This window comes from Apteryx mantelli, chromosome 4 (genome assembly GCF_036417845.1).
Source record: "Apteryx mantelli isolate bAptMan1 chromosome 4, bAptMan1.hap1, whole genome shotgun sequence".
Taxonomy (NCBI): Eukaryota; Metazoa; Chordata; class Aves; order Apterygiformes; family Apterygidae; genus Apteryx; species Apteryx mantelli.
Genome location: NC_089981.1, coordinates 51980406 through 52004431, shown reverse-complemented (window position 1 = coordinate 52004431; position 24026 = coordinate 51980406). Strand labels below are relative to the sequence as shown.

Here is a 24026-nt window from a genome sequence, read left to right as displayed (position 1 = left end):
CTGCCAGCCACCCCCAGCCCAAGCCCCCAGGACCCCAGTGCTCACCGGTGCTACTGCTGAAAAAGCACATGAGCACTGCTCCCAGTGCAAGCCTGGTGGGGCCTCAAAAGGAACTGGAGCGGGGAACTGAACTGGCTTTAGAGAGCTTCCTTTGCGTGGACGTTGGGTTAATGGCAATCCAGTGCTGTTCCCAACACACCTCACTGGGACTGCACAGGAGCAAGCTCCGGGGTGGAAACAGGCAGCCAGGGGCAGGAAGACACCAAGAAAGCACCATTTGGTGGCAAGTGCTGGCTGCAAATGTTCAGCAAAGTACAGCCTGAGGAGCAAGTCAGTGACAGGCAGGCCTGGGAGTCCTGCGTCTCCCACTCAGCCCACACAGAGGACACATCGGGTGCGCGGAGGAAAGGCAGAGACCAAAGTTTTTGTGATTCCAGTTACACATTCCCTCCACGTACATATACAACACTGTGTGTGTCTGTGCCTGTCCTCTGCTCGCTGTCAAGTGGAGAGGATGTGAAGAAACCCTGGCGTGGGTGCACCTTCACCTCCAGCACATGGAAAAACAAACAGCTGTTCTCCTGTTTGTTGATTTAGCACAGGGTGCTCCTTCCATTACAAAACCATTTCCCTGCAGGCAACAGGCTAAAACCTATTTGCTTATTATTCTGCAAAAGAAAATGAGGGTTTCAGGATCAGCGCAATCTTCAAGCATCTATTCTGTTGATAGACACAGAGAATGAAAGGAGAGAGCCCTTCCAGGCACCTCTTGGCAAATGTTTCAGCTCTATGGCATGTTGCCTTGCTGTGCATGACTTTCTATGTTTTCTAACTCAGAAACACATCCCGCCTATATATGTTTCTCCTTCTCCTCTTCTTTAAAAATAAATCTGGGAGAGCTTTGCGCTTAGGAAGTTAATCATGAGCTTCATCACAGATATTTATATAGAAATGGCTCTGACCACTGAACACTAGATTCAGAGTCACAGTTTGCAGAGTCGCTCTGCATCTATAATTTTCAGAGCCAAAGCCTCAGACATGAACACTCCTGAACTTGGGGGAGTTTCACTGTGGTTCTCAGTTTGATGGCTGTCCCGTCTCTCACTTAGAATAGGGTAAACACCAGGCCAACTTTTTGGATGGGCATGGTAGAGTTGGACTCTGGGTGTGAGCTATATCCCTATTAGAAGCAAATACATAGGGGAGGTACTTGGACAAGTCTCTGCTAGTCTATTTTTATCTGTGAAGTATATCAGGTGGCAGTTCCTGTTGCCAACTGGAACAAGACTGGATGAAAACTGCAAGAAGAGCAGCAAAGCTTATATAGAGCTAGTACCAGTTTTGGTGCTCAGCTAAAATAGCGCTCTCTACTTGAGTCCAAAGCTCTTTGTGTGTGACAACCCCTCCACAAATTAAACTACTCTCAGCACCATCTTTGTCAGTTAAAATCACCACTCCTCCAGCTAGTCTTTTAGATTGCCAAAACCACCACTCATCTGGCTATTTTTTTTAGATGGCTGGTGCTTTAGCCTCGTCCCAAGTCCAAATCAACTGTCTTAAAAAAGAATGAATTTACATTGGGGGGGGGGGTGAGGATACCCCAGAGAATGTCAAAGGAAAAGCATCTCAAAAAGAGCTGCTAGTATTGGATATGTGGCTTGTCCTTTCAGCTGCTTTGGGCAATGTCCTTGCAGCACAGGAAAAGCTCTAAAGAATTTAGTTAATCTGTTGTTAAACACAGCTTGTGATGGGAGACAAGTCTTTCACCAGTCAGACAGAGAACTAAGTGCATCTGTAATTGGTATCAGTTCCTTTGCTGTTTCCCAGCATTTCATATCCAGAATAAATTCATAGATTTACAACTTGGCTGTCTCTGGCATTTGCTTCTTCTCAGCTGCACGGAAACATTTCCCTGTTTCTGTGACCAGAATTGCATCCACTCCCAAAAGGGAGCTGCCAGAGCAGAGAGCTCCTGAAGGCTGTCTGGGCTAGAAATCTCTTTGTGTTGCTTAGCTATACAAGACGCTTCAGAGAAACACGGAAGTACCTCGTGGTGCATTAGTATCGGCCAATCTGCTGCCCACCTGATTTCAGATAGTTAGGAGATCAGCTGGAGTCCTGAAGGGAGAACTTCAGTATGACTTTTAGATAGAAGTCTAAACATATGTATATAAGTCTAATCTGAACTACACTTACAGTATACTTATATATACACTTGTAGTATAGTTCATAGATATTTATATACATACACACACACACACACACACACACACACACACACACACATACACACACACTTATACTATAACTCAGACTGAGATTTAGGGCCTCCATGACTTCCCAAGGAAATGCACTCCATAGCCTCAGTACTCACCATGACTGAGACTCTGAACATCAACTAGAAATGCCGCATAGTCTGTATGCATACTAGCCTAGGTATCATGACAGGCACATCAGAAATACCTATGGCATTGGGAAAATAACAGTAACAAGAATTCTATTGATTATAGATTATTGTTATAGGAAATACAGAGCAGTGTAATTTAGCAAAATGTAATTATGTAAGTTTGAACTAAGGCAAGACATAAGGAATAACACTCTTTGTCAGACAGCCTGAAAGATTATGAGTTGTGAGGACCTCAGATGGACGTAACATGACAATTCCTATCAGAGCTGTTTTTCCCCTTTCTGAATCAGCTGGGAATGTTATTTAGTACTAACAATGAGGGATGACAGCTATGAAATCACCATAGCATACTCAGGGCCCCCCCCCCACAACTAATCTTTTTTATACTTATGAGAGCTGATGAGTGTAACCCCAATGACCATGACCATAATGTCCTGTTTAGGATTGCATGGTATGTGCTTTGATTGGAACAGCTTACTGTTTTTTTCTTTGGCAGTAGAGGGAGTGTGTATGTGTATCTATCTATCTATCTATCTATCGATCTATCTATCTATAATCTTTTTTTCTGGGGGGGGGGGGGGAGGACATCTTCACCTGATGAAAATTTCCCATTCTGTGAACTGTGGTTTTATTGCCTTCCTTCCCATTGCTTTTCCGCTTAGCACACTGGAAGTATATTCAAAGGGTTAATTCCCTTCTCAGTGACTCATTTCTAAGGTTTTCCAAGCAGGATTCAGTATTAGAGTGTCAGTGGCTGCCACAAGAAGTGTTTAAATGTCCCTGCACGTAATAAAGAACGAAGCACTGATTCTGGGCAGCAGCATTGGGAACGTCAGGGTTTGTTTAACATTCTCTGTGTGTCTTCCTAAAAAGTCAGTGTGCATCCCTACAGTTTTATGGACTGTCTGAGCATTACTGTGCCACTTGCTCAGCTTTTGTTTCAGTGCACGAAGAGTATTGTCCTGGGAACGGGTACCTTCGTTTTTAGGTTTAATGACAGTCTGTGTCACCATAATTTCATTTTAAATTATCTACCATTGACTCTTTCGTAAGTGAATCCAACACACATGCATTTTGTCCATAACAAATTTGACTGTCTGGAGAAACAAAGGTGGATAATTAAGCTAGCAGCAGTTTATCAGGATGGGGCCTAGGCATGGCCTAAAACCTCAACAAGCCAGTGCCTAAATTTCTGGATACTTACCAAAAACAAATCTTCAACTTGGTGTAGCTTGCCCATTCTGGATAGTCTGGCTCTTGGAGTCCCAAGGTGGGCTGCTGGGCTTCGCCACGAGAAGTCAGCACCTCATTACGAGACTGAGGAACGCTGAATAAGCAGACACCACTCTGGGGTGATGAGCCATTCCAAAGCAAATGCATAATTCAGCAAGATTATGGCTAAATATGGGAGATAAATGTATCTTCAGCCAATGCATGGGATCCCAGAGTCTTTTGTACTTTGAAATACTGTTAATTAATATTTATCAGATACAAAGTGCAATACTAGCTACTTCATATAGCATGCCTTTAAGCATTGTACTGTTATTCTTTTTTAAGCACACGTTACAACCAGAGAAACTGAGGCAGATTACTGCAAGTGTCATCAACAGCAAATCATCACTGAGCTGGAATCAAGTTTTTAAAATCCCTCTAGATTTTCAACTGTCCTGTGCACAGTGTAACATTGAGCTCGTATATCAGAAGGCCAGGGACAGCTAGCTTACTAATGACTTCCTATACATTTGTGTGATTTAAGAAACAAAAGTAACCATTCAGCAATTTTTTTTCCAATGGCATCCTTGTTCCCGGCTCACATCGGTGCTTTTCAGACTCCTGCGGATGATCTCTTTCTCATTCCCGTGATGTGTTTTTGCACTGATTCTCACTCTCGGCGAGAAGGGTTTAGCCAAGATGGTCGGTTGCCCCTGGGGTGCCCAAGGGCCTCTGTCCCGGCGCAAGGCAGGCGTGCAGGACCCCTGTGCTGCCCCCAGCAGCACTCGCTCTGCCGCCCACGGGCAAAGCGGTTTGATCGCCCAGCAGAGCCGGCAATGGGGCAATTCCAGCGTGTTTGACAATATGGCACCACGAGACCACCGCGGCGGGCGCTTCCCAGTGATTTGGCTCCCAAGCCTGCAGTCCCTGGATAACTTCCATCCCAAATGTATGTCACATTTCCTTCCAATGAAAGCAAAATATTTACACTAATCCCAGGTCACCCAGAGGCCATGCCGCTATCGCAAGCTGGAAGCGGCTGCGATACTGTAAACCGAGGGGTGAGAGGGTGGAGAGGATTAACGGAGACCTCCAAAGTAAATGCCTCCATGGGTTGGCAGTAGGCCCAGGGGAGGCTGGTGCCCGCAGGGCGAACTGACCTGCGGCAAGAGTGGGTGGGCGGCAGAGCCGAGCTCATGCCCCGGCTGGGGCTGGCGCTCTGCGGGCACAAAGAAAGCAAGCGGGGAAGCAGCAACGATGGGAAGAGTGATGCTGAGGGTGCGAGGGAGGAAGGCTTGGGCTCTCCAGAGGGTGAGGAAAAAATGACAGACTAAACGTGCACCCCCATCCTCCCCACAAGCCTGTGGCCAACATAATGATACAGACAGCTAAATAGGATTTGGGTTGTTATGGAAGCCATCTAGATTTTTTCATAAAGCTGAGTGATCACTTGGCTAACCTATCCGGAGAGGATTTTCTGAGATGCCAGCCCCCCTTTCCTCCTACCTCCCATCCCAAAAAAGAAGCGTCAGGGTTCAGATTATCTGGATGAGCCCAAACAGCACGTTAACATCCTTCAGAGGGGCACAGGGATTCAGTGAGATTTGCAAAGCCTGGACAGATCTGTCCAAACACCGCCACTGGCCCTTCTTCCCATCGGGCTTGTGCAGGACCAACCGGCAGCATGGCACAGCCCTAGGCACGCTCCTGCCACGCTGCTAGCCAAACCAGTGCTTGTAGCCAGCACCTGAGGCTACGGCCACAGCAACATAACTTGTCTACCCGTTTTCAAGAAGCTTCTTAGAAATATATCTTCTGTTCTGCAAAAGTGTTTTGGGTACAATTACAGCTAGTTGGAAATTACTGGGTTAAATTTGCCCTGTGTAAGTACACTCAGTTCAGTGACTTATCCCATAAGCTTGAGCAACAGTATTCATAACCTCTGTGTGCCTGGCCACCTGAGAGAAAGGGTTGCAACTTCCCATTGTAGTGGCTTTGCACACAAAAGATCTTTCTGAAACAGCTCTTCTCATCTCCTCACAGCCTGAATCTCTCCAATCGACTGCCAAAAATTTCCTCTTTATCTCATATTACACTGCTGATGAGCGCACAAACCTCTGCTGCATACTACAACACATGCATAGGAGTCTCTGCATAAAGTACCAGGCAACTCCTGGCCAACCAGCTACCCATCAGATACCATGGACTTTGCTGCTGCTGCTGCTGTCCTACTCCCTTCCGCCCATTTTCCCAAAATGGTGACGTTGCTGGGTTTCATGTGCGACTGTGATGTGCTGCCATTGGGAACGCTCAGTCAGGCACTCATTTTGTATGCCTTGCATGGACTGTGCAGGACGCAAGGACACTGAGCTTGCCAGCTTTTGTGCTGGTTCATAAAATCTTCATTCACGTACTGAGATAGAAGCAAACTCCAGGCATGAAGATAGAGATCATCCCCATTCACTGTCCCAACTGATCAAATAAGCCTAGAAAGAGAAGCAGTTTGGTTTGAATGATCCCACAATCTCTTCTGCTTTTGTTATGCTGCTGCCAGTCTCCCCGCAATATTCATGTGAAAGTCTGTGAAGAAACTGAAATATTAGCAGCGCATTGTAGTTATTCTTGGCTGTCTACTGCAGAAGCAACTGCACTTTTTGCATCAAATCATTTTCCACTGGCACTTTTCATAATGATAATTACAGTGTTGATAGTGGTAGCTGAGACATCAGTATGGGGCCCAGCTGCTGAACAGAGTGGCATTTGGCCACTTTCTACCACTTGGGATATTTAGTTTTCCCCGGCTTTGCTAAGAAGTTGCCTTATGTTATTTACTAAGCTATTAGGTATACAAGGCATAACTATAAGGGGAGGGGATTTTTGTGTGGAAGGAAACAGAATGATTCAGCTTGTCTCATCAGCCTTATGAAACAAAACATCTAAACAACAGAATATGCTTTTGCTACCTAACTACTCATTTCCCTGCCTTTATTTTGCATACTTAGCCATAACCGCAGTACACTGGGACCCTGGAATCAGCGCAGCAAGCCACAGGAGGATCAGTCAAGTAAAGGGGAGTTTATGGAAGCATTGGATGACCTAATGACTCTATTATCATTTTCCTCATTGTGAGAAAGACCAGGAGCATGGTCAGAGGAAGGAAGGAGAGCAAGTTCTCCCCAGGCACCTGATTCCCACCTCTTGTAACAGCTCCTTCAGACAGTTGGCATGGGAAAGTTATATCAGGAATGCTGTTCCAGCTTTGGAGACTTGCTTCACAGCCAATCCAGTATCTGGAACACAGACAAGTGATTGAATATTATTCACATAATCCCCTATTGAGTTGTGCTTGTTGTTTAAAAGGGTTCGTAGACAATTATTTTAGAACAGCCTTCAGGAACGTACTACCCTCCTTTCCTGGGGAACTTGAGTTGCAAAGTTGCAAAGTAAAGGTAGAGAAAAAGCAGTAATTTCAAGAAAACATACTCTAGGTTGAAGTTCCACCTGAGAGCACAGTATCAAATGCTATCTTACAGGTAAAAATATTTCCTGAATGTTGAACTTATGCGTTAAAAATAAAATAAAATCAGCACCTTTTTTCTCTCCAGAAAACTCAATTTTAAGGAAAATGCGAAAGCATTTCAAATGTTTTAAATTATGAAAATTCACAGTGTAGGTACCAGTCTGCCCCTCCTGATGAGGCCCCTGAGAAAAATCAGTGGTTAATCATTCTTAGCCATCCATAACAGTTCCATCTTATCAGTGACCACAAAAAGTAGAATGCCTTAGTCTCACTCACCCAGGGACTGGGCCAGCCCCAGCCTTCACTAAAAGTATACAGGGAATTGTTTTTAGCAAATTCCTGGCAAAACTAGTGGCACGCACAAGACAAATACTCTTCAGCCTCGTTCTTAAAGGCCAGCTTAGAAAATCAGAAGCTTGTGTACTAGTGTTATGAAACCTCCTATTTAAATGTCATTAGACATAGAGCTAGCATGTGTACATATATACACTTTCCTCGTCTTCACTCATGTCATTATCATGTATGAAAAGAATAAAAGTTATGTTATTGTAGTTACATTTTTATGAAGCCAGTTGAAAGGCAGTGTGTTGTGTGTCATCTTTCCAGTACTCTAGCCACCTTCAAAAAAATGGGGAAGGGAGGGGGGAAGGCTACAGCTTGCTTTTTTAATAACATGCAAAACCTTTAAAGCTCAGGTTACAATAAGTATTTTTGCTCTAAACTCCAGCAATGACGCAAATAGCCTGAAGATTCTCCCTAGGACTTTAGTGGCAAACTCCCATAATGTCTGAAGTGTAATGATGAGGGGCATCTATGCCAGAAGAACCTGCTAGTTATAAAATACCAAAAAGTAGTACTTTTTAAATAACAAATTTTAAAATCTCCTATCTCAGAACCAATGGCAACAGCAAGCATCACCTCACCTCATTCTGGAAGTGCCTATGGATTGACACTTACTCCATTTCTTCTGCTCTTACAGCATCTGGGTCCTGCTTGATCACGGAGTCTATGCTGCTCTCTTACACATGCTGGTCTATGTAACAGGCTTGCTGTAGTGTGAGCTGGGCACTTGCCAAGTCTTTTCCCAAACACTGCAGCCAAAGAAAGTGCTTTATGGGGCACTGGACTGGGCCGTTCTTGGGTCTGACCCGGTATGGCTGTTCATATAAGCCCAATATAAGAAAGCTCTAGTAATGCGCTTGCAAAGGAGCTGAATTCTTGCCAAAGACCATGAAAAATGCAACTCCCAAGGAAATGCAAGAACATACAATGTGTGATAAACCCAAAATAATACTGCTGAAGGTGTCAAGAGTTTTGCCACTGAGGCAAAATTCAAAAGGGAGTGCAATCAGGCCTTATGTAGCCTGTCTTTGGCCATGCTGCAACAGCTTAATGAAGCAAGTTCCAATAAATAGAGAAACTGAATATGTCAACGTGAAGGGGCCATCCTCTTCACAGCCCCTAAACTCTCCTCAAAACGGCAGTACTTCCTTTTTCCAAAGCTATATACAACATGGTGGTTTGGTGCCCCCCTAGAAATAAAAAAGGTCCATTCTTCCTCACTTTTTGCTTTCAGTGAAAATATATAGGATGAGAAACCATGTGGGTACACTTTGGCATGAACTCCGATAAGGACACAGATGGTGTGTCTGAATGAGTGGACCACAGAGATCTCTGTGTAGGTAAGAGCATTTACCGCATGTGGTGTCGGGAAGTGCGTGTGTGATTTCAGGTAAAACCCACAAGACTGGCAGTAAGATGATAGAATGAAAAGATCCCTTCTGGTGTGTCAGGTAGGCAGATTCGGCCCTGTTGTAAGTATTTTGCACCTTACACCAAACTGTGCACTGGCCACAGGGTTTAACATGTCTTCTATAAAATCAGCTTCAGCAGAGCTCCTTTGTCTCAATGCTGGCTACTAGAAGCATACTTGCAGAAATCACACAAAAGATTGTGTGGGTCACTTCCCCCACGTTGAGAAATAAATTAAGGCCAAGTTAGGTGAGCTGCATATGAAAAGGAAACTAAGGGCATAAAGGGCAAAAGGATAATGGATTCTTAAACTGACTTCAGCTTTAATATTCTGAGGTTGCTTAAGGAGAAGTCAACAGGAGGTTTGCCACTGACATCAGTGAAACACCATTTTAAACCCTTCATTTGAGAACAATTGTCTTTTTGAAAACATTAACTGAAGAAATTAATTCACTTAAAATCAGCAAAATCCCATAATATTTTGTTTTATGTGTGGTCTTTCTCCTGTACTATTCCCGCATAGGGACAATATATTTTTGACAGGCAAATTTTTTAATTTTTGTGCTTTTCCATTATCGGCTGGCTTCTTAAAGACATCTCATTCTTGATAGACATCAAGTTACTAGCATGGTAATTGCTAGCTCAATAAAAACAACAAACTTCCTCCCTTTTCTTCTCTGTCTGTTCTGTAAGGATTCTAGAAATCTCCAGTGCCTTGATGGCTAGCCCCTTGCTCTAACTGATGCTAGCTGCCCCCCCAAAAGCCTTTGCCTATTTTTTTCTTGTTAGCTCTGTACAAGGATTTTGCCCATACTCCTCTTTAGACTCCTGAATCATTTTTAGTTCTTTCCAATCATTTTGTTCCCTCTGCTCCTGTGATTTACATTAAGTTGGAAGGCTGCAGATGGGGACGAGAGTCCCCCGAACTTTCACTTCGGCCGTTTTTGCTGCCTGTGGGGATGCCGCTGCTCTCTGATGAGGGGATGGGAGTTCTCAGTAACACTGTGAAGGACATTCTCCAAAGTTGACCTGGACCAGGAAATAGAGTGATTCCCTCGGAGAGATTTCTCTTTACAAGACTGTAGGCCCAGTTTTCGTCCAGGTTTCCTGCAGCCTGATGGTTCATGAATACTTATAAACTGTTGGTTATATACAAAAATGGACTTTTTCTGAAGCTTAGGTGACGTTTACTGTTTAACTCTCCTCCTTACCTCCTGAGTGGGAAAAAAAAAAAAGTCCATGCCAAAGTTTTGGCACCTCTGCCCTTATGATTGACACTTTCCCCCCACTGCTGGGTAAAGACCTCTGCAAGTGGGAATTCCTTCTCCTGAATTAATTAACTCCTGTATTGTTATTGCCTTTGATCTACTGCCATAGGAACAGGAGCGAGCACTGGAAAACCTCCATTTGTGTGCATTTCTTATGCAAATAGCTCTGGACAGAATATTAAAGAGATCATTTAGTAGATGGTGGGCAGATACATTCCCTTCCCCAAAACTGCCCTTGAGACTCATGCTCACTGTGGAAACTGCATGGGGCTGGTTACAGACCTCTAGTGGCTCTGTTTATATAGCCTGTCTAGCTTCCTAATTGCTCACCAGTACAGTATTTTGGAAAGTTGTACAGAGATTTCCCATAAGGATTACAACATGGTGTCATTTCATCTCCTCTGCATTTCCTATCCTGTTGTCTGTTTGTTTTATTTTCCTCACCATAACATCTGTCCCACATCTCTGAGAGATTTCACAATTGCAAACCCGCTATAAATTATGACATGGAGTTAACGGACTTCAGTGTTTGCTCTCCACTATTTTTTCCACAGGACATTGGGTTAGCCACCCCTTTTAAATGGGCCTTCTCTTTTCTTTTTTTTTTTTTTTTCCCTTCTTATTTATAAACTGTTTGCAAAAGCTGTCTTTGGAAATTGAAAAAAAGAGTATTTCTGTCCTTCCTGCTTGTGCCCTTTTTCACTTATCATCCTTTGAATTCGTGGTGAAACACAAACTTCTTTAAATGCTTACAGATAAAAAAAAAGAATCCCTAGCCAGCTCCATCCCTAATGGCCTACAGGGGCTCCAGATAAAGACCAATTGCTCACATGTCTATTCCCCAGTGTCCCGAAGGAGCCTGTGGTGGCTTTAGCACTGCAAGCACCAGCCTGCGTCACTCGTGTCAAGGCTGCGGGCTGACCCGGCCTGTGGTTCCCACCAAAATGGAAGCAAGCAGAGGCTTGAACTGCATAGATCTGGAGGGCCAGCTCTTCTTGGCTCTGTAGGAGACTGGTTAGCATATGACCTTAGGAATAATCAGTGTGACAGACTTTCAGTGTTATGAACTGTTTAATACTGATTAATGTCTTCAAGGCTAGCACCATGTATCACCACAATAGCAAGGACCAGAGAGATTTAAATATAAAATAAACCATGCAGCACTGTATTTTCACAAAGAAGGATGTCTTTTAGTCTTCTGTGATTTCACCTGCTGCTGAAACCATTTTCCTCCAGACCAGAAAGCAGTGTATATAGCTCCTGCAGGAGTCTTCTTCATGGCTCTCACTCATAAATGGGAGCATTACAAGTGCTCCACAATTTAAAGCTTAGTTTCCTTCAGCTGTTTGGATAGAATCATAGATTTATATGGCTGGAAGGGACCTCAAAAGATCGGTTAGTCCAGACTCATGTCCCAAGGCAGGATCATTACGCTTATGTCATCCTGGACAAACGTTTGTCTAACCTCTTCCTAAACACAGAATGGCGATTCCACAGCCCCTCAGATACTCCTGTGTGTACTCAGATACTCCTGACTGCTTTATTTCTTCTAATACCCAACTAATCTCTTTTCTTGTAATCTAAGCTCATTACTTGTCCTATCCAGTGTGGACATGGAGAACAATTTATTCCTCTTCCCAGCCACCTTTGACTTTTTTGAAGGTAACTACCATATCTCCTCCAGCCTTCTCCAGGCTAAAGAAGCCAGTCTGTTCATTCTTCCCTCCTAGGTCTGTTTTTCAAGACTTCTGATTATTCTCATTGCCCTCCTCTGGGCTCTTTCTTGAGTGCAGGGCCCACAGCTGCATAAACAGAATTAACTGTTCCTGCCCATATGTAGAAACTAACACCTGCCCTTACTGAAATCAATCCGTTTTTAAGTCCATTTCTCTAAGGATTTTTTTAATAGTAATTTTATATATCAGAATGTTCCTAGTTCCCCTCTAGCTTCATGGTAGTTCAGAATTTGATAATCTCTATTCCATTGCTCAGGTCGTTTGTAATCATCTCAAATCACACTGAGCCAGTATAGATTCCCAAGCAACTCTTCTCAATCTATCTTTCACTTTTCAAAGAGTGATTAATAATAATTTTCTCTGTGATATTCCAGTCAATATTGCCTCATCCTAGAGTAGCTCCATCTAGTCCAGGTTCCCTTAACTTGCCCAGCAATATCATGCTACACTGTGTCAAAAGCCTCACCACAGTCAAAACATAGGACAACTACTGCTTCTGCCTTATCAACAAGGTTTGTTACTCTCCTGAAAGGAAATTTGATCCGTTTTACACAATTTGTTTTTGACAAATCTATGTTGGCCATTATTCATCTCTTTGTTTTGTTTTAGGTGCTTACAAAAAGTTTGATTGTTTGTTCCAATATTTTTCCGGGAATTGAAGTTAAACAGAACAATCTGTAATCCCTGGCTCCTCCTCTTTTCCCTTTTAAAGACAGGAACTACGTCTGCAGTTTTCCAAGAGCATTCTCCGGGCTCCGTAACATCCCAGAAGCCTAGAGGCTGTGGCTAGAGCTTTTGAGATTAAATAACTGGCTGGAGTAATTACTCAGGATGAAATTCATCAGGCCCAAGAGCCTTGAAAAAATAAGTCACTGAAGTATCTTCTAACCTAGTTTCTTTTCTAGTTTTGTGATGTCCCCGTTCTGTCACTGACATTGATTGCAATATACATCTGAAGTGACAACAGATGCAAGAAAAGTAGGAAACCCTTTGGGGTTCTAGCCCTGATCCATCGATAACCTTTTTTCGCTGCTGGGCAGCACATTTTCACTTGCCTGGCTCTTCCCCTTACTGCTAAAATAGTGATGGAGCTGTAACCTAAAATGATCCCATTTCGTTGCTTGGCCTTTGTGATTTTGTCCTCACATATTTAACTTTCAGCTTCTGCATGCTTTTCTTCTGGAGGCCAAGGTCAAAGAAGAGCTCGTGATTTACCCAGGTTGATCCACTATTACATTTCCTATGAACTTTGTGGTTTTTGGATAGCCTGTGCTCTTTGCTGTTGTCTCCAAGATGTTTTCTACGTCACTGAAACTTTTCACTTGCCCAAAGCCCCAGTGACATACTTCTAATTACTGAATAAGTGACTTTAATGGAATCACTGCTGGTTTATCTTGGCCTAGGGAAGAGCAGAAGCAAGAACTTGGTTTCCACCTCTTACTGGTTGTTAGGCTCCACTGGGGAACATTCAATCTCTGCTGGTCAGTTTTCATTGAACATACTGTCTTTACTGTGACTGATGTGCGCAACCACAAAATCTTCTAACCCAGATCTGAATTTTAGAGAGCCCCAAACTTAGAAATGTTTATATCCAGAATTATTAAGTTCATCTTAATTCCTAGTTAGAAAAACATCTTTTCTCTTTTGAGTACATTTTATTGCTGGATTCCCTCTCAGCTGGCCTTCCAAGCTGGAGGACAGAACAGACCAGGTTGATGGAGCAAGGAGCTTTTTTTTTTTTTTTTTTTGAAATGTATATGGAAAAACTCAATTCACAAGTAACATAATCATTCTAAACTCATGCCCACACAGAAATCCTAGCTTACCTTCCTTCACTGCATATTCTTCACGTCAATAAGGATAAACAAAAGTTCGCTGCTGCTTGAGGAAGCGGTAGCTGTAACAGCAACACTGTAAATACAGCAGTGCTATAATACTATAATGGTGCTCTTTCAAAAGAGCAGCATAAGCAGGCAAAAGGGGAAGGAGTTCAGACAGTCGTTCCGTTGTCCAAGAGGAAGTGAATTTCGGATAGTGCTTCGGTTCCCTTTAGCTATGATTCACCATAAACGAACAGCTAAAACATCAGTTGATAGTGAGGACATGCAGGCTGGGACTTCCAGAAGTGGCCACTGAAAGGAAAAAGCAGAGAAAACTGGCACCTTGCCTAGCTATGAGTCTCCTTCCTTCCCATTCTGCTGCTTTTGTTTTCAGGGCTCCTGCGCATTTTGCGGTGTCAGCCAGTTGTCACAGATGATAGGACAGTGCTGCAGGTGTTGTAGCTGGAGCCTGAGACCCAGCCACCTACTGTGAGACCCTAGACTGAGACAAGTTCATGACTGCTAACTGCTGCTTAAACCAGAGGAGTGATCTAGATAATAACGCAAGTAACAAACACCTTGCTGATAAACTGCAGCATATGGAAATTTACACAGTATTTATAGATTGTTAGGGGTTAACACTAGAAAGAGCAAACCGTAATGGCTGTGATGGCCTGCTGTCTAACAGAGTTATTAGACAGCAATTCCTATACCAAACCCATCACTTCTGTTAAACTCTGAGTTTTCTTTTAGAAAAATATCCAATCTTGACATGAAGATTTCCGGTAGTAGAAAAATTACCTCTCCTTCTCAGTCTGGGCAAATTGCACCAATAGCAAAGTAGCCCTCTGTTTAGCCACTCTTGATGTGCCCTCTGGTCTGAATTTGCCTTGCTTTTAGCCATTGGATTTTGTTTTGTCTTGTCTTACTTCTTCCCTGTGTCAATACTTATAAACCATGTGTGACCCAAGTGACAAGAGGGTGAAGCAAAGAGGCACATTATGTACCAACTGCTAAAAAGCAAGTAAGCATGACAGAGGCATTGCCGGTTTTAACAGGGAATCATCAGAGACTGCTTGCGAAGAAACACGAGGAAAAAACAATACTTTCAAAATCATCTCTCTCCCTTCTTTCCTAGATGCAACAACCTGTCAATGCTGGCCAAGGGATGGGGGCATTAAACCCCCAAAACAACAGACAAGTTCACCACTGTGCTGTACACCGTGCCACTGTTAACACCAGGTACAAAGTGAGTTAAAAACAACATCAAACCAGATAGGAGTGTAGGGTAATGGATGAGATCTCTTCTGCCAGCGAAAGACAATGGACTATCTCTTCATCTCTTCTTTACAAATTTATATCACATTGAGCAAACAAAGCCTCACTGAACTTGCATTTGCCAACTCAGCATGAGACTCAGAATGAATGGAGATGGGTGGAGTGAATGAAAAAGCAGCATGCCACCATTTGCATGCCCACACACACATGAATATATGAGGACCAACATTAAGTAAAGGTCCCTAGCAAACGAAGTTTCTCCCTACCAATATGTCCTGCTATCTAAAGTGAGGAACACATTTGCCAATCTGGTAAAACACTCCTTTTGCAGATACAGATTTTATTAGCAAAAACTTCCTCTTTGCTAGCATGGCTCATTTCAGCTCATCTAGACAAAGTAAGGGACAACTGTGAAACCCTCTTATGTCTCCCCACCTTCCCAACACATATCATCATACCTCTGGCTAGAGTCATGCTGGCAGAAGTTTGTTGTGCAGATCTGGCTGATGATAGAAAGACTTGAGGAAGGAGTAATGGGGGTGGGGGATGTGCTAGATGCCAAACATCTGATCCCTCTTCAGAAGAAATCCCTCAGTCAAAAAGGATTGGCTTACAGCAGCCTGTAGAAGGATGGTTGGATACCTGAAAGAGATCAAAACAGTAAAGCTGTTCTCAGGCTGAGCTGTCATGTGGAAAATCCTGTGCTCCTCATACAACCATGGCCCCTGTTTGCTTCTATAGCTGGAGAGGAGGGGAAAATACTAGAGGTAGGAGAAGAGATTAATAAAAAGGATTTGCACATTTAAATGCTGACCTGATCTTTGGAAATAGCTGACTTTTACCCCTTCCGGTGTAAGTCAGCAGTGCATGTGCCTCACCTGCAGGGCAGGAGGGGAATTCTTGGCCAGAGGGAGGTATTAAGGTTGGGAGAAGGACCTCCATGCAAGGGAGGTTAACCTAATTATTTACAATAATGGATTCCTTTTTAATAAGAGCTATGAGGTGGCTTTTGTAGAAACAGCCTTTGTTTCCATAAACATGGGGCCCATGGAGGGAAGGAACCAGGGAAATCAACAAGAGTCTGTGGAAAGTTTCTAGCTGGGGCTGGCAGGGTTCTGCCGGGAATGTGCCGTGTGCCCTTGCTGCCCCCTTCCCTGCGCCCAGCGCCTGGTGCTGAGCTGGGTGGTGGGACTGCATGGCAGTCCTGCCACCCCTTTCCTTTCCTGCAGGTAGGGAAGCCTTGCAGCAAAGTGAGGGCTCATCTCACAACTCCTATGAGCAAGAGCAGGCGAGGGACAGGTGCTCACTTCTGTTTTGTGATCCACTGTCCATCCAGACTCTGAAAATACAGCTCTGACAGCAACCTGGCTAATTTTCAGATAAAAAAAAGAATGCACTGTCAATTATTGCACTGGGTCACTGTTGATGCTGCCAGCAAGGGATTAAGCCCTACCCTGGTTTCTTCTGCTAAATGCAGACTTTCTAAGAAGCTTCCCTATGAGATTAGAGCCGCCTGCATTCTCTGGCTCTTCAGGATATCTATACGTACTGAAATATGTTATGGTGGGATCCTTGTTCTTCTGAGGTAGCAAATGCTGACCGCTGTCAGAGGAAAGACACTTGCCAGAGGTCCCAAGGAAAGAACTGTATGAAGTTGTGCTAGGCAGAACCCTGTTTAAACACATGAACCTTTTTGTATCATGTGCTCACTCTGATTTTATAATGGCTGATGCAGACCAAATAAGAAACACTGCTTCCAAGGCAAACATTTCATATTTGAATTCAGATCTGACCTCCACCTGCCCTGAGGTCCAAGCGGCCTACTTAACTTTTTACCTTGCTATTTCTTGGGAGACTGGATGTACTGAGAGGAGAAAATGGTAATGGGCTATAGGACCCCTCTTCTCAGGTTATATAAAGGCCTGCAGCCTACACTTCTGTCAAGAAATACCCTTTGCTGAGGCTACAGCTTGCTTTAAAAATGTTTAAAGCTTTGATTTACAAAAATTCTCAGCAAAACAATTATACGTTTATTTCTATCAAACATTTTGTGAGGGAGTGATCCTGGTCCCCCACTTTGATAAAAGAGTACTCCATCATGGGGGTGGCAGGGGAAAGGGAGTGAAATAAGATAACTCTGCTCAGCTGGCCTCAATCTGATGAGCTCCTTTAGGCCTTATCACTCACCCCGTGCTTTCCCCCATTGTGAACTTTTCAGCCTCATCAAAAAGAGCTTTTTTTCTTTTTTTTTTTTAATCAGACTCTGTTTGATCAGCCCTTTCCCCTTTCTCTCCACAATCCCCTACATCACGCTGGAACTAGTACCACTGGAGCATGTCGCCATGCCCTAGCAACAGAGAGATTAAGGGAATGGCTAGCTCTGGAGGACGTGCTGGCTAGGACTTACTAATTAACTGCAGTGAAAGAAATGAATGAGAACAGCCCTTTCTTTCAGGCAGAGAAGGCACTAGAGGTGGATGAAGGAGTTCAGCAAAAGGAAGATTTCTCTCCCCCATAACATGTGCCAAAACTCTGACCTAGCCTTTCCTAATAAGATTTTGTGTACGTACAGAGTTTGTGGTGATGGGAAAGGCTGACCACTGTCAAGCCTGATACAGGAAAATACACCTGGGACCCAAGTCCCACCACTCTGCCTCTGTCTTGAATCTTGATGTCTCAAATCGTCAGGACCCCACTGCATCAGGTGCTGGTCCCTCAGCAGACACCCATCTACATGCAGCCTCATGGTATGGGCATGCTCCAGGCTATGTTTCAGAGACAGGACTGTGGCATCACAGTCCCTTGGGAACAGCACTGTGTGTGCTGCTGCTGTAGTGCTCTAGGGCATCAGGCACCAGTGGGTGATTAGTTGGTCTGCTAGTAGACTGCATTTGGCACCTGGGCTTCTGAAATGATGGGACATGGGATGGTGGCAGCACCAGGCTGCGAGGTTGTGAAATGCAGGTACTGCCTCTGGAGAGCGTGAGGAAGCAGAGTGAGAAAGTAAATTACAGCTCAGATCTGACAGATCTGTAAATCTGCTGCAGATACAAGAGTCTAGTATGGGGAGAGGAGCTGGATTTTCCACAGCTTATTAGATTGCAAGGATTTGTAATGAGACACAAGCAGTCCTCCTGGTCTATTCAAATTTTGGCATCTTTCTGGAGTCAACTTTTACCAGCCGTACTAGATAATGATGGACTAGTTTCTGCAAGTTCCTTTTCTTACCAAGTCGCCATTAGATCCTGTCCCTTTTTTGGTCACCCTTGGCCTCTGCTGGTAAATCCCTTCTGAATTTTGAAATCCTTGTGACATCTCTCTTTTTTTCTAACCATTACTTTTTGTTCTTGCTGCTTCTGCACTTTCTGATTTGGACTGGAACTGGAAGTGAAACTGCTGAAATTCCACAAGAGAAGCACTTGTGATATTTCTGGCCTGATCAGGAAGTACCAGATATGTTGACAGAAAGCAACTTCTTGTAATTCTCCAGCCCATTTTGCTAATGCAAAAGGCTTAGCTAAACTGGGTGTGTTTTAAAAATGTTCAAACTTGGAGTTTTATCCAAACTGAACAGACATTTCTTCAAATGAACTCTGGGATGGGGCTTTCCTCATGCCCCACACTGAAGTTAGGCCAGAATGCAGATAGTAGCACTGCTTTTGGGGCATCCATGAGCAGCACAGGAAAGAGGAAGCTGGGGACACCCTTCTGTGGAGTGGCTACAGAGTTAGGTTCCAGTTTTGGTCTGTTCTCCATTTTGCTCTGTGAATCTTCCATGCTCTTCTACAGAGTGGCACAACTGTGACAGCTCAGTCACTTCCAGAGAAAGCAATATCCGTGGTGTGCAGAACTTCTCTGGAGGAAGAGAGTCTGGAGCCCAGGACCTTTATTTCCTGGGCAACTGCAGTAAACGCCAGCCCACCATTCAGAAAGCAGCTGTAGAGGCCACATCCCACACAGATGCCTTCCCATCGTTTGGCATGCTGAGCCCAGAAGGGCTGGAGGCATCCACGGGCATCCGCGGGTGCAGACGCAGCCTGGGGCACAGCCCCTCCAGCTGGTGGGGATACGTGCTGGTGTGCTCAACATATAGGAGCTGTGAGTCATGAGGTGTCTGTGCCTCTCCACAGGGAGCTCAGCTGCTGGCGTGTGCTCTGAATCATCCCAGCAGCCTCTGTACCTAGGGTTCTTTTTTTTTTTTTTTAGGCCTTCTTCTGCCCTCATGCGATGTCTGAAGCAGGTAGTCTGGACATTGCCACAAACAACTTGCTTGACCATAGACCAGGCAGGCTGATTCATGGTCTTTGTCAGATCCACTAGATTGCTGCTCTTCCTTTTACAAGCACCAGAAAATACAGTGTAGGGTACAGCGTGTTACTGACTTGGGGAAGGACGAGATGACTAATTAGCTCTTTCTCAACTTTGCTGTTAGTGATATGTGAGCCTCCCCAAATACATCATAGTCAACAACATTGAGAACATTTCTGAAATAAAATACCACTAATAAGGAATCTAAAATGCTGCACCTCACTCTGAAAATGTGTTTTTTTCTCTGAAAAGAGACTATGGAAAAATGGTACTGTCTTACAAAACAGCTCCTTCTGCATATTAAGCCTTGGATCTACTGGTATTAGAGACAAAGTCATATTTTATTGCTTTTTATTTCTTTTAGCCCTGCAGCACAAAAACAGATGAACCATATAATGAACTGCAGAATCTTCTCTTTCTTGAGCACCAGAACTGATTTTTCTTTTTTTACTATATACCTTATCAGCCCTAATTTTGCTAACACACTGTGAGCCATACATAGAATTTTGTAGCTTCATAAAGCTTGCATCTACTGTTTTCCAGAATAATCTCTATGGACTTTAATTAAATTTGTGTGGCATGCTGTTGATTTCATCCTCTTAAATTTTGTGATACCTTGCCTTATGTGTTTGTATAGAATCATTTTTCAGAGAAGTCCTACGCTTGAAAAGTGCTACTAATTGTAATGGCCTGATGTCTGTGAAGAATTCCAGAGTTGTAGATTCCCAGTAGAAACAGAAAAGGCTTAAGTGACTTGCTGCAGAGATTATTTCATGGAAGTTCCAACTCATCAGATCTCAAACGCTGAGAAGAAACATGAGACAGTAATCCCTTAGAGAACGTACTGAATAATTCAAGGCTAGTAAAAAAACAACTTTAAAATATTTTGTTTTAACAGTTTGGCCTTTCTTAAAATAGCTTGGAGGAGCAGGGTTTCTGGCTGCTTTCCGGAAAGTCCTTGTTATGATATTTGATGAACCCTAGGGATCATTACACTATAAATATGCATCGTGTTTATATAGATGCATTGGGAAATCTATTACAGTGCTAGGGGTTAAAAGTCATTTCCATGGCTTCCCAACCAAGATAAACTCATCCACTCATTCACACCCTAGAGGTGAATAGTATTTAAACCTCTGTTTGTATAAAGAAGGCAGTCAGACTTTCCAGCACCTGAAAAATGGGCAGGCTTATCTGTTATTTATCTCCCATGATTGTCTTTTATATGTAAATTTATCTGCAGTAGCAGTAATCGATAAACAATGTTCACTCTCTGTCTTAGCCTGCTACTCACTACATGTCAATCTCTTTTCCACTTGCAGCCAGCAACCTTGCACCTGGAAGGAAAATTGAGCTCAGAGCTCACTCTCATCTCTGAGAGGGAAAAGAAGCCAAGAGCACCAGCCATCAGAAGTTTTTCTGGAGGAAACTCGTTAGGTTGCTTCCTCTCAGACCACTGGGACCTGCCAGCAAGGGCTGGACAAAAGTAGTCAAGTGGTTCCAGACAGCATATGCAACACTTAGTTAAGCCAAACTAATGCCCAGCTAATAGAATATCCTATTACTATCTGAATTAAGCAGGGTATTTTTAACACACATATATGTATACACACACACATATCTGAGATAACTCTACTATGTTTTCTCAAAAAAGGACTGTGGGCTGAGACCAAATGTGGAAAACTTTACCCAAAATAGAAAAATATTGGAGAAAAAAAGTAACAAAAAGTCCCTTTAATCTCACTTGTAGTGACAGTGGCTGCTATTGCTGTGATACACACACGCACATGCACACGCACACGCACGTGCAACAGGAATACTCCCACAGGCACCCTGATCAGTTAGCAAAAAGAGAGACCTCTGGAGAGGAATCCAGCAGCCCACAAGCCTGAAAAACGGAACTTCAGACAAGACCTGAATGATGTCGTATCAATCTGCTCAAATGAACAGGCGCAAAATCTAATTGCTAATCTTGGGTTTTGGTCAGGACACCAAGGCTAACTAACAACCCTATTCTTGTGAAGACACTGTTGATTTTCAGCCATTACAAGCACTCAGGCCATCTCATTTAATAGATGTAACGTGTAATACGATAGTTACAAACTTCAGACTGCTTTCTTCCTTGACGAACAAGTTGCTTCTTGCTTCCACCTTCTCTGATTTGCTTGTAGCCCCCAGGCAAACTGGAATGTTTTTGCTTCAAAAAGGAGAACATTCCCTTACAGCATCAAAGAGACAGGCACAGTTTGTGGCTATTGCTTTATATATACACAGAGGTGCATTTCTTGCTAGCGGCTTCCAGAGTGGCCTGTGTGCCTACTTGCCCCTGCCTGCTCTGCTCATCAGCGCACAGAGGCAGAGGTGTGTACAGCCGTTAAACTAACATTACATCACCTGGGATACTGGAAGTCGGCTGCCTGGTTCCTCACATGGGGGGTGTGAGCCCTCAGCCAAGCTCCTTGGGCATTACTTTTCTTTCTTCCTCATTTCATGTTATTTTTCTCTTTCAATAATTGCTTCCAAGAAGGGATTAGGTGTGATGGGTGTGGGGTGGATTGCACTGACACTGCTCTGTGAAGGAAAGGGATCTATCTGTAGGAAAGACATGGGTTGTTTATTAGCAGTTTGTATGACTCGAGAAAGCCCAAAGCAATACGCTGGACACCAGAAGCACAATGACTGCGCAAAATTATCCTGCACATAATGAAAGAACAAACCCAGCTTTAGACATTAAAATGGCTCATAGGACATTCCACATTTCCAATGGAAAGTTTTCTGAAATGTCAAGTACCCACATGGGATTAGAGTAATAATGATCCCCTACACTTCAGTATAAAAAATAGGGTGTAAAATCAAGTGGCTGATCAGTGGTCACAGTTATTACCACACTGAATCCTCAATGACTCTGTTCCATTCAACAAACAAAAATATTTTGAAGCAGGCCCTACACGAACAGGAATATAATGCTTCATCTTGGTTTTACCAGCAGAAGATATGGGTCGTCAACAAAATCAGCACCTTTTAGTCCAAGCGGTGTTGTGTGGAAGCTGCTTGTCCGAGTGGAGAAACGTGCTGAAGGACAGCCCCTGCCAGGCCCCGACTCTCCAGCTGTGCCTGGAGCCGGACTCCAGCTCGCCCGCTGAGAGCTGGGCAGTTCTGCAGGGCTCGCAGGAGGAAATAGCTGCAAAAATCTCCTTTTTATCACTGAGCCCAGCAGCTGTGCCTCCAAGTACACAAATCTGACCTATTTCACCAGTCACATGCACCAGTTTTACACCAGCGTGAATCCAGTGACGTCAGTGGGATTAGCCCATCCCTGTGTGAGATAAACCTCAGGCCCAAAGAACAGATTTACTGAGGAGAAAGATGCTCTCCTGACACATTTCATAGTCCAACCACATGTGTAGAAGACCAAACTCAGTTTTTGCTAAATGTTTGTTCATTTTATACCTCAACGTATTTGTCTTTTGGGAGCTCTTATTATCTCTCAGCACCAAGCCAAGATACTTTCTCTGACTGTTTGTCTGCGTTTACTGCCTCACTTATTGAGAGATCCCAGTCAATAAGCAATGGCGTTGCAACGGCTGGTGTAGCTGCATGACAGGAATAAGAGTTTAAGTGAGCTGGATTAAGGACCGTTGTCTGTGCAGCCTGGCCGCAGGGAGGGGTTGCTGGAGGCACCAGGGCAGCTCCCCCAGCGGCCAGCATGCCCCAGACAGCCCGCCTGTGCCTGGGGCTGCATGGCCCTCACCCCCTGTCCCGTACTGCTCTGTCCCCACAGGGCAATGCCAAGATCAGGGCTGGGGCGGGCTGTCTGGGGCCAAGAAATAAAGCACGCTGCAGCTCACAAGGGGCTGATCTACATGAATGTGTCTGGAGGTCTTTCTTGCGCTGGTATTCTTTTGTATTGCCTTTTCTTTTTTTGCTTCCTAATGGAATTCTTTTCTTTGTTTTCTCTGTTTTGGTTTCTTTTATTTGCTTTTCCTGCTTTTTTAGTCCCAGGCCTTAGCCTTTTTTTCTCTGCTCACATCACTCTCTTTCCTTCTGACCCTCTAGATCCTTTTTGGCTTCTTTACCTCCCTCCCTCCCTGTCCCCACCTCTCCCTATACCTCCTCCCATTACCAAGGTCACATATGCCATTTCTCCCCCCTTTTAAGCTCTTTCTGTTCCCCAGTCTTCCATTTTCCCCTGCTTTAGTGTTTCCCTTTCATACTCTCTCTCCATTCAGCTCTCCCATTTGTCAGTGGGCATAAGGATGTTCAGATAGCCTTTTAGATAACTATTTTTGGAGCTGGGATGCTGGAAGCCAGGCCAGAAGAGTCTGGACCATGTTAAATAAAGCAGAATATGAGATTGGAAAGACGGCCAGAAGCAGAGGGAGTGTTTGTCGTAAGATCAGGGAGATAAAACCTTTTGTTTTAACAGATATTGCTGCCAACAGCAGTTGGGTCTGTTGCTGCCAGCAGATAGGTGTGCCACTGCACCTTGGCAGGTAAGGCAAAGGATTTTCATACCTCCTGCAGTGAGGGTTGGATAGGCTGTATAGGCAGTCTGAACCTAAAGCCATCATTGCTGTTGACTACCCCTTACCCCTACACTCTGCGATCAGTAAGATTGCAAAAGCAAGCTATATTTAGAAAACACCAGGTTTATGTTGCTGGTGAAACCTTATTCCAACCACTGCTGCGTACATGTTAACAGTCCTCTCTTGCTCAAGACCCCGC

General features: G+C 44.0%; 1 protein-coding gene across 16 annotated transcripts in view; it reads left to right on the top strand.

The window, feature by feature from the left end:
- Nucleotides 1-23149, top strand: part of RAD51B (RAD51 paralog B) — a 453279-nt gene extending 430130 nt beyond the window's left edge. For 5 of the 16 annotated variants that reach the window (XM_067296566.1, XM_067296562.1, XM_067296565.1 and 2 more), the window contains 2 exons: nucleotides 14854-14964; nucleotides 20624-23149. In XM_067296566.1, the coding sequence (XP_067152667.1) occupies nucleotides 14854-14964; nucleotides 20624-20791 (279 nt within the window). In that variant the 3' untranslated portion in view covers nucleotides 20792-23149. Of the gene's footprint in view, nucleotides 1-5662; nucleotides 6432-6621; nucleotides 7659-14853; nucleotides 14965-19665; nucleotides 19765-20623 lie in introns of those variants that run through there. The other 11 variants (XM_067296569.1, XM_067296572.1, XM_067296574.1 and 8 more) reach the window with 11 other exon arrangements.
- Nucleotides 23150-24026: the final 877 nt, after the last annotated feature.